General features: G+C 46.5%; 1 protein-coding gene across 3 annotated transcripts in view; it reads right to left on the reverse strand.

Annotated features, from left to right (window-relative positions):
* Positions 1–14,842, reverse strand: part of zbtb44 (zinc finger and BTB domain containing 44) — a 50,543-nt gene extending 35,701 nt beyond the window's left edge. The window contains exons 1-3 of one of the 3 annotated variants that reach the window (XM_070894406.1): positions 14,758–14,842; positions 1,636–2,692; positions 523–607 (exon numbers count right to left, since the gene is read on the reverse strand). In XM_070894406.1, coding sequence (XP_070750507.1) covers positions 523–607; positions 1,636–2,647 — 1,097 coding nt within the window. In that variant the 5' untranslated portion in view covers positions 2,648–2,692; positions 14,758–14,842. Of the gene's footprint in view, positions 1–522; positions 608–1,635; positions 2,693–8,906; positions 9,000–14,757 lie in introns of those variants that run through there. The other 2 variants (XM_070894407.1, XM_070894408.1) reach the window with 2 other exon arrangements.
* Positions 14,843–17,850: the final 3,008 nt, after the last annotated feature.

Raw genomic sequence — 17,850 nt, forward strand, 5'->3', positions numbered from 1 at the left:
AAAGGGTCAGGTCAGGTTAAGCACAGCGTTCCTAAAACCATCACCTTATGTGCATTAGGAAAGGGCTAACAAGATACATACAGTTTTTCATAGTACAGGGTATAACATACTTCTGTAGTTGTGCAACAGCACAGACTGAAATGTACCTCACTAGCAATAAGAAATGTTCATTGGGAATGACAGTAGGTACAACAGATTTGTACCTAGTTTTCTTGTGGGGTATGGAGTTTAAGATACTTTACAGTGCACAAGGAAATGGCTTGGAGAAGCCACACAAAATCTCCACTTGGACAGTAGCTGTGAGCAGCCATAGCCCTCTGTCACCGTAAGCATAGATGTTATTTATAAAACCTTCCCCATTGAACACATCGTAAAACTGGCTTTTAGACAGAGCTTTTCTACAACTGCCAACTACATGTTTTTCAGTTTAGAAACCACTAAGTGCCACTGCATCTCATATTACTTTGTAGTCACCGTGCATTCATTTACTGAGAAACTTTAATACATAAGGATACTACTTACCTATCATCATCATCTGGGTGATTGTTGGCATTGGAAGTGCCTTGGAGCGTCGGTAGCCCTTCTGTAACTCCTTCATCTACTGAACCTGTTCAAAGAGAAAGGGAAAGAAATGACACTGAACATTTAACAAGGCACCAATTTACAATTTAAGTCTCAACTGCTGTACATGCATTTTGCAAATGAAGTAACCATTTTTAAAACACAATGTGCTTTGGAATTGGAACTTCACATTGTACCAGTTTAACAACCTCCACATAACAATTTATATCGGTGATAAGCAAGCACATTTTAAGCTTAGCTAATGAATATAAAACCTAAAAGGGAAAATAAGAGTACAAAATGTAAAGACCTGCAATAGTATTAGCATTAAAGCTAGCTCTCTACTTTCCAATCTGCCCTCTAGTAGAGGATGATGATGTAAAGGGAGGATGAAAAAGGAAAGCAAGCAGATTGAACAAATATCTTGATATAAATAAAGAGAAGGTAGGAAAAGATGCAATTCAAGTGAAAAGTAATTAACATTTCACTTTCATGGACTACCTTTTTTTGTAAAAACATAAACATGATTTAATTAAGCAATACTTTCAGTTTGCTGATTTTTAAAAATGGTAAAATAAAAGAATTTTTAACAGTTAAAATTTCAACTAGAGCAGCACTCCTGCTTCCCCAGCAGTCACTGCTTCAAATGTGGGCAGGATGACCAGACAGCAACTGTAGACCCATAAACACCTGCAGCATGACCCAATTTCTCAGACAGCTAACAGCATTGTGGCAAAAACAAAGGGCTCACTTGTCACTCCAGCTGACTTGGAGGAAGACTAGATCAGCAAAACTGGAGGTATAATAGATAAATTAGAAAATAAAATGATCATACTCTTATGGTAGAGTATCATTCAACATATACATTACTTTTCTTCCTTACTAAACAAATGCAACCAAGTATAGTTAATTGACCATTAACACCAGCACTGCTTTCTGCAACACAAATCAACATTCCAGTCACATGGCATTCAATATTCTAAAAAGTTTGATTTCATGGAGATTGTGTTATTTTATCGTAGTGGCTTACTAAACCTGGCACACGTAAAAAAGTAGAAGTTTAGTAGTACGTACCAATAGAGGAAGACTGGGGACTGATCAATAAATCCTCCTGAGCCTGTTCACTTCCTGGGACAGTTTGATGGTCACTAAGTGAACTCTGGGAAGCACTGACAGGTTGCGATACCACTTCGTGACCTTCGTCGTCACTTAACCTTTCAACTTTGATCCGTACGTCATCTTCTATTGTTCGGGGTGATGTTGCTTTTGTGCTCTCACAAGGAGTGTACTCAGGTAGTCTTCCAGTCGCCTCGGTGTTGATGGTCTGTTCCAAGATCCTAACACTTTCGGTTTGTTTTGTTTTTTCAGCTTGGGTCCGCCGATCAGCACCCAAAGGATATGTCCACTGAAATGACAGAGACGAGTCCACAGACTGCTGGGTCCTGCTGTCTGAAAGGGTCACAGAGGGGTTCACAACGTGCAAACAGTTGGGCTGGACAGCTGATTCGGTGGGACTCTCTGGGGATATCATTATGAAGTTCTTTCGTTTTCTGCGAGACTCCCTGGGCTTACTTTTTTCAACAGAGCTACATTCTGATGATACAGGCGATAGACTGTCATCATGGGATTGAATGATGCACGCGCCGCTATTCTCTTGAGGGAGTGGAGGAACTGGCCCTGGCGGATTACCACTTGTATTCCACAGGATGCTCGATTTCATGAACTCTGAACAGGTGTTTGCTACATGGAACATCTGCATATAGCTTGCAGCAGCCAAAACATCAATAATGTTCTCAGTATTAATGGCAAGTGTAGCAGTGTATGCATACTCTAGCAATGGTGAAAATCCACTAACAGTGACATGATTCAAATCCAAAACGCACTCATCTGCATCTGACTGATTTACAAGTTTTGCCCTGAAGAATTCACTGCAAGCAGCGAGGACCACCTTGTGGGCCCTGAAGACCTTGTCCTGGACCCGAATTGTCACATCGCAGAAATGTCCTTCATTACGTAGTTTGTTTAACTTTACCAGAAGCTCTTGACCATGGACTGGAGAATTGTGTGTAAAAGTTTTTAGACCCATTATTTGTCCTCCTTGTTGTGTTCAATAGCCTAGCATCCTAAGTACCTGAAGGAAAGACAATTTACATTTTATTTTGCAAGCAAATTTAATAAAGTATTAACTCTCTGCCGTATAATTTCAAATAGCAGGAGTTCACTACCTTACAGTACAGTAACTCCCATCAGCTGGCTTTCAATACAAACCTTACATTAAAATAAGTTGATGTTTGCCATACAACTCAATTTTGCACTTCTACCAACTGGCAACTTCATTACTGTATCATATATTCATTTTTAAAATGCCTAATTCAGCACAGTTGCCCCTATAATGATAATTTAATCTAATTAAACCTGGATACAAAGAATTAGTCTGCGCAGAAAGCCAACAGCGCACAATTGAGAGATTATTGGAAGTCTACTATCCTACTTTGCTACCTGATACTATTAGATTTCTCTGATTAATTTCCAACAAATTTTAGTTCAGGATTTCAAAATGGTGAACTGTGTGTGTTCCCTTCACCTTGTAGACAACAGTTTGTACCATCTGCTATATATTTCCCTAACCTCACTGTTTAAAAAATGCAACCTTCAAATTCAGCACCAGCTGCTATTACCTGTGCCATGGTAACCACAGCCCAACAGATGCATGGATAATTCCTGTATGCTGGAGTGATGTGGGAGAAGATATAGCTGAGAAACTAATATGCAATTGCATATAGTCAATAAAAATTGGAAATGCAATTAGAAAAAACACTTCAGAAATATCTACTGAACTAATACACTACGATTTCTTTGATTTACACACACACACTTGTGGAACAAATATTGAAAATTTAGGAAGATACAAGAAGAGCCTCATCTGAGAAACCCTGAAAATACAACTACGCGTGCTGGCTTATAATTTGTTTTGGCATGTATTTATTAAAACAAAGTTCAAATGAATAGGAGTTACAAAGGCATTTTGATAGAGGTTTTCCTACAAAAATCTGCAACTGTCATGCTCTGATAAATGTGTAATTCCACAATAATTCCTTCTGAACGTTGCTTTCAGAATCTATGATCAGTGATTTAGTGAATGTGACATTCTGATGTTTCATTTTTATTACAGAACTATGCACAATAATGACGTTCTTCAGTGTACGTAGCGCTATTATACTATGTTTTTGGTGTTGTTTTGACTTGTGCGACCATAAAACCAGAAATGCAAAACTAAAACCTGGACATTCAGGATGGGAAAAAAATGGACATTTCCCGCTCTGGGGATGAGTAGAAGCCCCCCACTGTAACAATTTAAAAATATATTTGTTGGGGATGTATTGCTAGTTTCCCCAAGAACGAGAGCCTTCTAAGAGTTTGGCAATCGGCGCAGTCCCAGCCTGTAAGACCATCAGCAGGCCGGAGCCATTAGAGGGAGCAGTGTGCGGCGGCATACCACTACAGGGAGCAGCGCAATGGTTGATTGCAGTGCGGGAAGGTACAGCAGGAGCGGCGAGAGGTTGCAACGCGACGTGATCGGGAGCCCAGGAGAGGCGTGAGTTCGGGGCCCAGCAGAGGCCAGGGTCCAGGGTCAGCACGGGCCAGCCCACGCTGCAGATGTGTGCACACACTAGATCAGTGCAGCAGAGCAGGTCTCCAGTCGTCTTGGTTAATCCTTGCCACTGGACCAAGACCTAGCTCTGTCAAGCCCGTGTGGTGGCTGGTGTGCAACGGCCACCCCACTTTAAAAAAAATCCATGCAGACACATCTTCCACCCTTCAGGATGTAGTTCAGGATCCGGAATCACCTGTGAACTCATCCATTTTTGGCATGGAAGCAAGTCATCCTCGTTTCGAGGGACCACCTATTCTATACTATGAAGCATAGTTGTTATAATACCAAAATTTGAGCAATTTTACTTTTTTTGATGTGCAGCACCAAACCTTTGAACATTTGGGTGGTGGAAGATCAATTAAATGAGACAGACAGAAGCAGTACAAGGGCAGAATGATTTAAAGCATTTGCAGCTTTGAACTTAGGAACAAAGGGCTGGATTTTCGGTTTGTAGGGTTTCCGGGCACAATTCGCGACAGGGCTTAGTGCCGGGAGAACGTTAGCGACAGAGCGAGGAACTTTCGCCGAAAGGAAGCTCCGTTAGTTTGTGGTGCACCGCCGGACTTGTGTGCACCGGAGGCGAAACTTCCGGCGTTGACGGAGGCGGCCATTTTGCGCATGCGCTTTTTTCAGCCCCCTGCCACTTCCTTGTTAACGTTCCTGTCGCAAATGCTAATACAGGGCATGGCAACTTCCTGCGCGCATCTGGAGTACTGAGTACAGTTTTGGTCTCATTTAAGGAGGGATATACTTGCATTGGAGGCAGTTCAGAGAAGGTTCACTAGGTTGATTCCCGAGATGAAGGCGTTCTTTGTCATATAAAGAAAGGTCGGGCTTATTCTCATCGGAGTTTAGAAGAATGAGAGTTGATCTTATTGAAATGAATAAAATTCTGAGGTGGCGCGACCGGGTAGATGCAAAAAGGATGTTTCCCCTCGTTTGTGCCGCTGAGCGGGAGGGGGGGGAAAAAAGAGGAGAAAGCGGTTTGTTGTTGTGGAGGGGAGGGAGGGGAAGGAGTCAGCGGGTTGTTGTTGTGGAGGGGAGGGAGGGGAAGGAGACAGCGGTTTGTTGTTGTGGAAGGGAGGGAGGGGAAGGAGACAGCGGTTTGTTGCCGCGGAGGGGAGGGAGGGGAAGGAGACAGCAGAGGGGAGGGAGGGGAAGGAGACAGTGAGAAGGGTAGCCGATGTGCTGATGGCAATGTGATTTTATTAAAAAATGTTCAAAAATTAAACAGCTACTAAGAACTACAAAAATGGCCGAGTGCCAATGTTTTTTTTCACACTGAGCATGCGCGAACGCTCCAACGCGCACGCGCAGCGTTGCCGGCAGGAAAAAAACTAATTTAAATAGTACCCGCCCCCTCCCACTTACAAAATCGGCGCGAGTGTAGGCTCCGCCCCCCTGGGCGCCGCGCCAAACAGACAAGGAGCTGCAAAGCGCTAGAGAATAGCGCGTTTTTTTTCTGGCGCCGTTTTAGGCGCGAAAAACGGGCGCCCAGCTCGGAGGGGCGTCCGTTTTTTATCCTGTGGAAACTTGGGCCCATAATGTGGGAAAATGCGAGGTTTCTATTTTGGTAGGAAAAAATAAAAAAGCAAACTACTATTTAAATGGGGAGAGATTACAAAATGCTGCAGTAGAGGGGGATCTGGGGGTTCTTATACATGAAACACAAAAAGTTAGCATGCAGGTACAGCAAGTAATCAGGAAGGCAAATGGAATGGTGGGGGATGGAGTATAAAAGCAGGGCAGTCCTGCTCTAACTGAAGTACTGCGTACAGTTTTGGTTTCCTTATTTGAAGAAGGATATACTTGCATTGGAGGCAGTTCACAGAAGGTTCACGAGATTGATTCCTGAGATGAAGGGGTTGTCATATGAAGAAAAAGTTGAGCAGGTTGGGCCTATACTTATTGGAGTTAAGAAGAATGAGAAGTGATCTTATTGAAACATTTAAGATTGAGGGGTCTTGACAGAGTAGATGCAAAGAGGATGTTTCCCCTCATGAGGGAATCCAGAACTAGGGGGTAGAATAAAGGGTTGCCCATTTATTACAGAAATGAGGAGAAATTTCCTCTGAGGGTCGTGAATCTTTGGAATTCTCTCCCCCAGGGAGCTGTGGAGGCTGGGTCTTTGAATATATATTTAAGGTGGAGATAGACAGATTTTTGAATAATAAGGGAGTCAAGGGTTATGGGAAGTGGGCGGGGAAGTGGAGTGGAGGCCAGGATCAGACCAGCCACGATCTTATTGAATGGCTGAGCAGGCTCGAGGGGCCAAATAGCCTACTCCTGCTCCTATTTCTTATGTTCTTATAGACCTCATCAGCGCCACAGGTCGAACAGTTGCCAGGGGTGATGTTGAGCCCCCTTCGGGTAGGTGAGGGTAAGTAAATGGATTGTGCCACTCAAGAGACATCGAGACATCTAACTGAGTTACAGCAGTCCTTTAAATGAGCCTGAACCATGCAACCTTCATCTCACCCTGCCCCCTCCCCTGCTGCTAGCTACTCATCGGTTGCTTTCTGCTTCTAGATGACCAGCCACACGCGCCTCATCCCTCGAGGGAGCCCTCCACGTCAGGCCATCGTCTGGAGGAGGAAGGGGAGGAGATGGATGAGCCAGCTCTGGCGCAGCATCCAAGGCGCCATGCTCACCATTGTGACTTAGCTCCTCTGGGGACGCCTCTCCGTTCTCGGGCTTTGAGGAGTGGGAGGTTCCTAGGCCCAGTGGCGTGCAGCGACGCAGTGCTGGGTTGAAATCCTGCAGGCCAGCACTCCGCAGGGTGGCCGGCAAAGTCGGTCTACTAACGGACAGGCAGACGTGGAACTGGACCTGGTGGAAATGTCCGACAGCATACAAATCATGGATCCCTGCAAGCATCGACAAACTCACTGCGACTATTACAGCGGTAGGGTCGCAGATTGTTGCTGCGAGCTGTGACTCCAGCAAAGACATCATTGCCCACACTCAGACTGGTGGCCTCCAGTTGTGACGGTGGAGGTAAGAGAGTGTGGCGCGTGCATCAGCTTGCGCAGGTGATGCAGTCCAAGCATGCCACCATACTCGCGGGATCTCACAGGAAAGTGATGGTCCCGAAGCAGGCCAGCAAGGTGGTCCTTTACATTGTGTTCCGGATGCTAAAGGCCAGTCCCGTCGGCGGCTGAGTGGCTCCAGGGAGATGGGAGGTGTTGGCATTCCTCCGGATGACAGCATTCCGTCTCCCCCCCACTCACTCGCCAACCAAGCACCAACGACTTGACACCCAAACCACGTGTGACCGCCAATGCCGAAGAGACGAGCCAGTCGGGAGCCGGGCCTTCCAGATCACGAACTGGTCCAGTGCGTCCCCAGACGCCATTTCCATCGTCTTCCCCCCACTCCCCCCCCCTTCCTGCACACCCTTGTGCCACATTGAAAGCAGGCATGGATGGGGATGAAGGGAGGCGGGGGGGGGGGCGGGGGGAAAGTTGGCGGCCAACAGTATTAGGGACTGCAAAAATCTACACTGGAGCATGCAGCCTTTATTTTTGTATTGATGTCACTGCAGGATGCAGTCTTCCTGTGGATGATCATGTCACTCCAGGATGCAGCATTTATTTTTGTATTGATGTCACTGCAGGATGCAGTTTTTCTTAAGGGTCTTTAGATTACTGCATGATGCAGATTTTCTGTGAAATGCCCGACTTGGTGAAATCATTGTGGGCTTTGTTTGGGGAGGGGGTTAAGAATGTTACATTGTTCATTAAATGTTTCCTTCACCCTAACCATTGCTGTCTAGTGTCTCGTTTGCAGAGTAAGTGGGGGGGGAGGGAATAGTCAGCATGGTGGAATAGAGTGGCAAGGCAACGCTCAAACCTGCCATTCAACCTTCAAGCAAAGCGTTCAATGATAAGCTGCTGACGTAAGGCTTTTGCAGCGGCAGCATCTCCACCTTGCCTCCCCTGTGGTTGTGGCAGCATGGGTTCCTCACCAGGTTTCTTCAACTCCTCCTCCTCCTCCTCGAGGTGGCCCTGCAATCCCTATTGGCAATGCCTGTCCCCTCATGATGGCTAAGTTGTGTAGCATGCAGCACACCACAATGAACTCCAACCTGCCGAAGGGAGTATTGTAGGCAGCCTCCAGAATGGTCCAGACATCGGAAGGCGCTGCCTCAGCACGGCAATTGTCTGTTCAATGATGTTGCGGGTGGCTGCATGACTGTCACTGCAGCGCTGCTCGGCTTCTGTCTCAAGGTTCCGGAGGTGAGTCACGAGCCAGGTGGCAAGGCCATATCTTTTGTCCCCGATTAGCTAGCTTTGACCTTGCTTGTCGCTGGAACATGCATGAGATACTGCTTTCACGCAAGATGAAAGCATCATGTGTGTTCGCTGGATAGCGGGCATTGACTGTTAAGATGTACTGAGTGTGGTCGCAGACAAGCTGAACGTTTAGTGAGTGGTACCCCTTTCTGTTTCAGAAGACCTCTGCATTCTGTGTCGGTGCTTGCAGGATGCCGTGCGTACAATCAATGGCACCCTGAACCTTGGGGAAGTCTGCAAATTGTCCAAAATCTATAGCCCTTTCATTCTGGCTCTCCTCGCTTATTGGGAAGTTTATGAACTCCATCCTGCGTGCGTAAAGTGCACCTTGTGACCTGGCGAATGCAGCAATGTGTAGCGTGCTGCGAGATGGAGCATATGTCCCCTACTGCTACCTGGTAGGAGCCGCAGGCATAGAAGATCAACCTTCACCTCGATGGGCAGTGCAGTCCTGTTGTCGCTGTAGGCTGTAGGTCTGCCTGTAGGAGCTGGCATATATCTGTGACCACTTTTTTCTGAAGCGCAGCCTTCGAACACACTGCGCATCAGAAATGTGTAGATAGGACTGCCGTTCCTGTAAACCCATGAGGGGCCCTTGGCCAAACGTCTGCGTCCTCTTCGATTCCGTTGCAAATGATGGATAATAAGCCTTCTTCCAGCTTGAAGCAGTCAGGCAATAGCAGCCAGCATGAGTGGCTCCCGACCTAGCATGGCGCCATTGTACTCTCTTCCTGACCTTAAAAACAAACGAGAAACTCACATAAAAGTTCCGATTCCAAGTGTGCACTAACGCAATGTTGTGCTTGCAGCTGTGACACTCAGTCACAACTGTGACATTACATTCTCCAGCGTCCCTTTAAACATGGCACTTATCACGCCTGGTGCACCCTGGAGCCATCTGTTTTTTCTGGTCGGGTAATGGGGCGGACGCTAATTCAGGCGAAATGCACGAAAGTTCTGCCTGGGGCATTAGCGCGGCGTTGCATGACGATTGAAGTCATCCTGATGGTCAAAACGGCAGGCGGAGCGCTAAGTTTTTGCGCCGCCACAAAACTATTACCAAAGCTTCTGGCCGGGCGCTAAATCTTGGGCGCCCCATTTGACGCCCAGAAACACCTTTTTGTGCCCCTCCAAGGCGCAAAATAACCAAAAATCCAGCCCAAAGTGTGGAAATGTATTTTTATCTAAGCTGATACCATACGGTATTTGTGTGCCCTTTGCAATATATATATAACAAAATGGAGTCCTGGTCCTTCCAGAACTTTCTGCATAAAAGCAGTCAGCTTGCATAAACAGCTAAACCTGGTTTGAGATGGCTGATGGCCATCAGACAGCTAGGAGACAAGTCATGCTGAGACAAGTAACCCCCCCCCCCCACCCACCCCATGGTGCTCTCCTATTGTCTATACGACAAGTTCCATGCCACCCCATCCTTTTCGAAGTACTCAAACCACCAGCCATTATCTCTTGTAGAGACCTCATCCATTTGAAGCAAACAGATAACTGACTAGGAAACTGAACAATCCTGACACAATGCAAGACAGGTAATAGCTCATTACCACACTCTCGGAGTAATGGCCGGCTGGCCAACTAATAACCCTGACAAAAGGAAATATCTGGAAACCATGTCAGGACAAGGATGTAGTAATTAACTCTTTATCTGTATTCACTGACTGCGAGACAGAGCCAATACACAGGGAGAGGCCATAACTTGTGTTTTACTGTATAAATATCTCGTGAAACTGTACCATTGCGGAGGAGTTCACTTAGCCATTGACTGAGTGTGACCTGCCCCTTGCTAGCAAGTAAATTAAAGAAACTTCTGCCGGAGTTGTAAGTGTCGGAGTCATTCTTTTCGGAGGTCGAGATTTCGACAAAAGTCTGCAACTTGAGTTCTCACCACACACACTCATTTCACTTTTGTTTAGTAATTCAGACATTTAGGGTGCTCTGGCTTACTAGCTTGGTCTTTTAATAGCACAAGATTCCTAGAAATTTGCACAATATCTGTATTTAGAGCGAGAGCTTACTTGTTTGGACTTTTAATTGAGCAAGATTGCTAGAACTTTGCACAAATCTTGTATTTAGCGAGACAGATTAGTTCATTTGTACATAAGAACTTGAGCACATAAATCTAGGCCGATACTCCAGCGCAGTGCTCAGGGACTGCTGCACTGTCGGAGTTGCCATCTTTTGGATGAGACGTTAAATTGAGGCCACATCTGCCCTTTCAGCTGGACATAAAAGATCCCATGGCACTATTTCGAAGAAGAGCAGAGGAGCTATCTCTGGTATTTTGGCCACTATTTATCCTTCAATCAACATAACAAAATCAGAGTATCTGGTCATTATCACATTGCTGTTTGTGGTAGTCCACTTGTGCGCAGGATGGCTGCCGTGTTTCCCACATTACGACAGTAACTACACTCCAAAAGTATTTCATTGGCTGTAGAGCGCTTTGAGACGTCAGGTGGTTGTGCGATGCGCTATATAAATGCAAGTCTTTCTTTATAGGAACAGGCCATTCAGCCCCTCAAGCCTATTCCGTCATTCAATGAGATCATGGCTGATCTGCAACTTAAATCCATATACCTGCCTTTGTTCTATAATCCTCAATACCTTGGCTAACAAAAAACTACCAATCTCAGATTTAAAATTAATTGATCTAGCATCAATTGCCGTTTGTAGAAGAGAGTTCCAAACTACTACCACCCATTATATGAAGTGTTTCCTAATTTCACACCTGTAGAAATACACTGACGTAGTTTTCTGGAAAATGCTACATTACTTAGAAAACAGTGCTGAATTACAGCAGAAGTGAAATAGGCAATTGCTTAATTTTTAAACAGAAAACCATTTCAATGCACTCAAAAGTGTATGATTTCAGACTTACAGCATCTGCAGTATTTTGCTTTTGTTATAGACATAGAAACATAGAAAATAGGTGCAGGAGTAGGCCATTCAGCCCTTCCAGCCTGCACCGCCATTCAATGAGTTCATGGCTGAACATGCAACTTCAGTACCCCCTTCCTGCTTTCTCGCCATACCCCTTGATCCCCCTAGTAGCAAGGACTTCATCTAACTCCCTTTTGAATATATTTAGTGAATTGGCCTCAACGACTTTCTGTGGTAGAGAATTCCAGAGGTTCACCACTCTCTGGGTGAAGAAGTTTCTCCTCATCTCGGTCCTAAATAGCTTACCCCTTATCCTTAGACTGTGACCCCTGGTTCTGGACTTCCCCAACATTGGGAACATTCTTCCTGCATCTAACCTGTCTAAACCCATCAGAATTTTAAACGTTTCTATATGAGGTCCCCTCTCATTCTTCTGAACTTCAGTGAATACAAGCCCAGTTGATCCAGTCTTTCTTGATAGGTCAGTCCCACCATCCCAGGAATCAGTCTGGTGAATCTTCGCTGCACTCCCTCAATAGCAAGAATGTCCTTCCTCAAGTTAGGAGACCAAAACTGTACACAATACTCCAGGTGTGGCCTCACCAAGGCTCTGTACAACTGTAGCAACACCTCCCTGCCCCTGTACTCAAATCCCCTCGCTATGAAGGCCAACATGCCATTTGCTTTCTTAACCGCCTGCTGTACCTGCATGCCAACCTTCAATAACTGATGTACCATGACACCCAGGTCTCGTTGCACCTCCCCTTTTCCTAATCTGTCACCATTCAGATAATAATCTGTCTCTGTTTTTACCACCAAAGTGGATAACCTCACATTTATCCACATTATACTTCATCTGCCATGCATTTGCCCACTCACCTAACCTATCCAAGTCACTCTGCAGCCTCATAGCATCCTCCTCGCAGCTCACACTGCTTAGTGTCATCCGCAAATTTGGAGATACTACATTTAATCCCCTCGTCTAAATCATTAATGTACAATGTAAACACAGCTGGGGCCCCACAAGCACAGAACCTTGCGGTACCCCACTAGTCACTGCCTGCCATTCTGAAAAGTACCCATTTACTCCTACTCTTTGCTTCCTGTCTGACAACCAGTTCTCAATCCACGTCAGCACACTACCCCCAATCCCATGTGCTTTAACTTTGCACATTAATCTCTTGTGTGGGACCTTGTCGAACGCCTTCTGAAAGTCCAAATATACCACATCAACTGGTTCTCCCTTGTCCACTTTACTGGAAACATCCTCAAAAAATTCCAGAAGATTTGTCAAGCATGATTTCCCTTTCACAAATCCATGCTGACTTGGACCCATCATGTCACCTTTTTCCAAATGCGCTGCTATGACATCCTTAATAATTGATTCCATCATTTTACCCACTACTGAGGTCAGGCTGACCGGTCAAAAATTCCCTGTTTTCTCTCTCCCTCCTTTTTTTTTTAAAAAAGTGGGGTTACATTGGCTACCCTCCACTCGATAGGAACTGATCCAGAGTCAATGCATCCGCTATTTCCAAGGCCACCTCCTTAAGTACTCTGGGATGCAGTCCATCAGGCCCTGGGGATTTATCGGCCTTCAATCCCATCAATTTCCCCAACACAATTTCCCGACTAATAAGGATTTCCCTCAGTTCCTCCTCCTTACTAGACCCTCTGACCCCTTTTATATCCGGAAGGTTGTTTGTGTCCTCCTTTGTGAATACCGAACCAAAGTACTTGTTCAATTGGTCCGCTATTTCTTTGTTCACCGTTATGACTTCCCCTGATTCTGACTGCAGGGGACCCAAGTTTGTCTTTACTAACCTTTTTCTCTTTACATATCTATAGAAACTTTTGCAATCCACCTTAATGTTCCCTGCAAGCTACTTCTCGTACTCCATTTTCCCTGCCCTAATCAAACCCTTTGTCCTCTGCTGAGTTCTAAATTTCTCCCAGTCCCCAGGTTCGCTGCTATTTCTGGCCAATTTGTATGCCACTTCCTTGGCTTTAATACTATCCCTGATTTCCCTTGATAGCCACGGTTGAGCCACCTTCCCTTTTTTATTTTTACACCAGACAGGAATGTACAATTGTTGTAGTTCATCCATGCGGTCTCTAAATGTCTGCCATTGCCCATCCACAGTCAACCCCTTAAGTATCATTCGCCAATCTATCCTAGCCAATTCACGCCTCATACCTTCAAAGTTACCCTTCTTTAAGTTCTGGACCATGGTCTCTGAATTAACTGTTTCATTCTCCATTCTAATGCAGAATTCCACCATATTATGGTCACTCTTCCCCAAGGGACCTCGCACAATGAGATTGCTAATTAATCCTTTCTCATTACACAACACCCAGTCTAAGATGGCCTCCCCCCCGAGTTGGTTCCTCGACATATTGGTCTAGAAAACCATCCCTTATGCACTCCAGGAAATCCTCCTCCACCGTATTGCTTCCAGTTTGGCTAGCCCAATCTATGTGCATATTAAAGTCACCTATTATAACTGCTGCACCTTTATTGCATGCACCCCTAATTTCCTGTTTGATGCCCTCCCCAACATCACTACTTCTGTTTGGAGGTCTGTTCACAACTCCCACTAACGTTTTTTGCCCTTTGGTGTTCTGCAGCTCTACCCATATAAAAGTGTTATCAATCGTAGCAAATACATTACACCAGTTAGAAAACAGTACTACATTACTGAGGAAAAGGTGAAATTGGCAATTGCACAATTTTTAAATAGAAAACAATCTTAATGCACTCAAAAGTGTCTGCTTTCACACTTGCAGCAGCCTCGGCATTTTGCTTTTGTACTGAAAGCGTTATGAATCATTGCAAATAGATTTCACACACGTTTGCAAATGTGTGCTTCAGGAGTGAAGCATTCAGCACAGGATACTCCCGCCCTGACTGACATGGCATGGCCGGGTCCGCTTGCGATGTGCCAGGCCGAATGGGGCCATTGTTGAGGCGAGCTGGCCTGGCACACATACCTGTTGGTTGGTGCGTGTGGCTGTGCCCCAGCTCAGCCCCTGGCAGGCCTCACCCACCCTGTTCGCAGCACCGTCTCACACCAGGGAGGGTCCCCTCCCCTCCTCGGGACTAACACAGAGAGAGAGAGAGAGAGAAAGACAACAACACGCCAGCCCCAGGCCTGGGGGCCTTCCCGACGCCAACGAGCTCGGCGCGCCGCCTGGGAGGAGAGTCACAGCGAGCGGCGGCTCGAAGATGGCGAGGCTCCAGGTTGGAAAAGACGGCCCTCTTCTTTTTTTTTCTCTCTCCCTCATACATACATCCATCCATCCATCCATCCATCCATCGCGTTAGCAGTGGCCGAAAGCCCGGGGGCTTACCATCTCCACACTCGAGCTGTGTCCGCCGTGCCTTTCCGCCGCCCGCCAGCTCGAGCTGAGGGGGTTTGTTTTGTTCCCGGCGTGCCCCGCGCAACGCCACGGCTGTCGCTCAAACCGTGGGTTCTAGGGGGCGGGGTCACGGCTGTCGCTCAAACCGTGGGCTCAAAGGGGCGGGGCGGAGCCACGGCTGTCGCTCAAACTGTGGGTTCTGGGGGGCGTGGCCACGGCTGTCGCTCAAACCGTGGGCTCTACAGGGTGGGGCCACGGCTGTCGCTCAAATCGTGGGCTCAAGGGGGCGGGGCCACCGCTGTCGCTCAAACCGTGGGCTCAAGGGGGCGGGGCCACAGCTGTCACTCAAACCGTGGGCTCAAGGGGGCGGAGCCACGGCTGTCGCTCAAATCCGTGCGGCTAAAGGGGGCGGGGCGATGACTGACCAGTGCCAGCTGTGGCTCAGTGGGCAGCACGCTTCCCTCTGATTCAGAAGGTTGTTGACTCAAGTCCCACTCCAGAGATTTGAGCACAAAAAAAATCTAGGTTGTCATCCGCAGTACGGTGCTGAGGGAGTGCTGCACTGTCGGAGGTGCCGTCTTTCGGATGAGACATTAAACCGAGGCCCCATCTGGTCTCTCAGGTAGACGTAAAAGACTCCATGCATTAACTTGGAAGCCTCTTATCAACAAAGGCCGACATTCAACACCACCTCCAGTGCGCCAGTGCAGCCTTCGGCCAACTCAGGAAAAGAGTGTTTGAAGACCAGGCTCTCAAATCTACCACAAGCTCATGGTCTACAGGGTTGCAGTAATACCCGCCCTCCTGTATGGATCCAAGGTAGGGACGATGTATAGAAGGCACCTCAAGACGCTGGAGATATATCACCAACGAAGTCTCCGCAAGATCCTGCAAATCTCCTGGGAGGACAGGTGGACCAACATCAGTGTCCTCGACCAGGCTAACATCCCCAGTATTGAAGCACTGACCACACTCGATCAACTTCGCTGGGCAGGCCACATAGTTCGCATGCCAGATACGAGACTCCCGAAGCAAATGCTTTATGCGGAGCTCCTTCATGGTAAACGAGCCAAAGGAGGACAGCGGAAACGTTATAAGGACGCCCTCAAAGCCTCCCTGGTAAAGTGCGACATCACCATGACCTGGGAGACCCTGGCCGAAGACCGCCCAAGGTGGAGAAAGTGCATCCGGGAAGACGTTGAGCTCTTCGAGTCTCAACGCAAAGAATGTGAAGAGGCCAAGCGCAGGCAGCGGAAGGAGCGCGCGGCAAACCAGCCCCACCGACCCCTTCCCTCAACGAATGTCTGTCCCACCTGTGGCAGTAACTGTGGTTCTCGTATCAGACTGTTCAGCCATCAAAGAACTCACTTTGGGAGTGGAAGCAAGTCTTCCTCGATTCCGAGGGACTGCCTATGATGATGACTATTTTGAAGAAGAGCAGGAGAGTTATCCCCAGAGTCCTGGCCAATATTTATCCCTCAATCAACATCACAAAAACAGATTATCTGGTTATTATCACAATGCTGTTTATGGGAGCTTGCTTGTCTGCAAATTGAGTGCTGCATTTCCCACATTACAACATTTCAAAAAGTACTTCATTGACTGTAAAGCACTTTGGGACGTCCGGTGGTTGTGAAAGGCTCCATATAAATCCAAGTATTTATTTCTTTCACCCAAGCCATCAAGCTCAAGGGGGCAGGACCATGGGGCCCAAGGGGGCGGAGTTACATATGTCACTCAAACCATGGTACCCCATGGGGCGGGGTCAGTGCCAGCTGCACCTGGCTCACCAGTACATTTTTTTGCATGGCAATAATAGGAGCGGGTGTGTGTGTGTGTGTGTGTATTTAATTATTAACCAGAAAGACTTTACTTTATATAACGCCTTTCACAACTACCGGACCTCTCAAGCGCTTTACAGCCAATGAAATATTTTTTGGAGTGTAGTCACTGTTGTAATGTGGGAAACACGCAAAGCAAGCTCCCACAATGTGATAATGATCAGATAATCTGTTTTTGTTATGTTGATTGAGGGATAAATATTGGCCAAGACACCGGGGATAACTCTCCAATCTTCTTCGAAAAAGTGCCATGGGATCTTTTACATCAAGCTGAGAGGGCAGTCGGGCCTCTGGTTAACATCGTATCTGAAAGACGGCATCTCCGACAGTGCAGCACTCCCTCAGCACTGCAGTGTCAATCTAGATTTATGTGCTCAATACCCTAAAGTGGGACTTGTACCCACATCCTTCTGACTCAGAGGCAAGTGTGCTACCCACTGAACCACTGCTGACACTATTAATAGATCAATGCTACACGAGTATTATGCTGTGTTTCTTCCTCTTCTTGATACATCTTTTGTTTCTTTACTTGTCCCATTACCATCTCCTTTTAACTTGCACCATCATCACTTTTGCCTTTTAATCACGCTTGTCTAACACCCCATCACAGACCTCCCTTTTTGTACTTTCTTCCCTTCCCAACTTTCCCTGCCCCTTGCTTAAAATGTATTACAGCTCTAACTTTTTCCAGTTCTGACAAAAGGCCATCAACCTGAAACATTAACTGTTTCTCTCTCCACAGATGCTGCCTGACCAGCTGAATATTTGCAGCATTTTCTGTTTTTGTTTCAGATTTCCAGCATCCACAGTATTTTGCTTTTGTACGCTGTGTTTCTTGTTCCTCAAACAACATCACTAAAACAGATTATCTGCTCATTGCTGTTTATGGGAGCTTACAGTACTCAAATTGACTGCGTTATTGATTACATTACAACAGCAACTACTTTTCAAAAATAGGTACTGCATTGGCTTTGCAGTAATGCACTTTCGGACATCCGGTGGTCATGAAAGGCGCTAGCTAAATGCAAATCTTTTTTTTCTTTCATCCTATTTTCTCCCCTTCTCTCTGCTGATAATTCAAGTCCCACTCCAGAGACTCGAGGACAAAAAATTCAAGCTGACACTCCAGTGGAATGCTGCACTGTCGGAGGTGCCATCTCTTGGTTGAGATGTTAAACCGAGGCCCCGTCTGCCCTCTCAGGTGGATGTAAAAGATCCCACGGCATTATTTTGAAGCAGAGTT

The sequence above is a fragment of the Pristiophorus japonicus genome, chromosome 11 (genome assembly GCF_044704955.1).
Source record: "Pristiophorus japonicus isolate sPriJap1 chromosome 11, sPriJap1.hap1, whole genome shotgun sequence".
Taxonomy (NCBI): Eukaryota; Metazoa; Chordata; class Chondrichthyes; family Pristiophoridae; genus Pristiophorus; species Pristiophorus japonicus.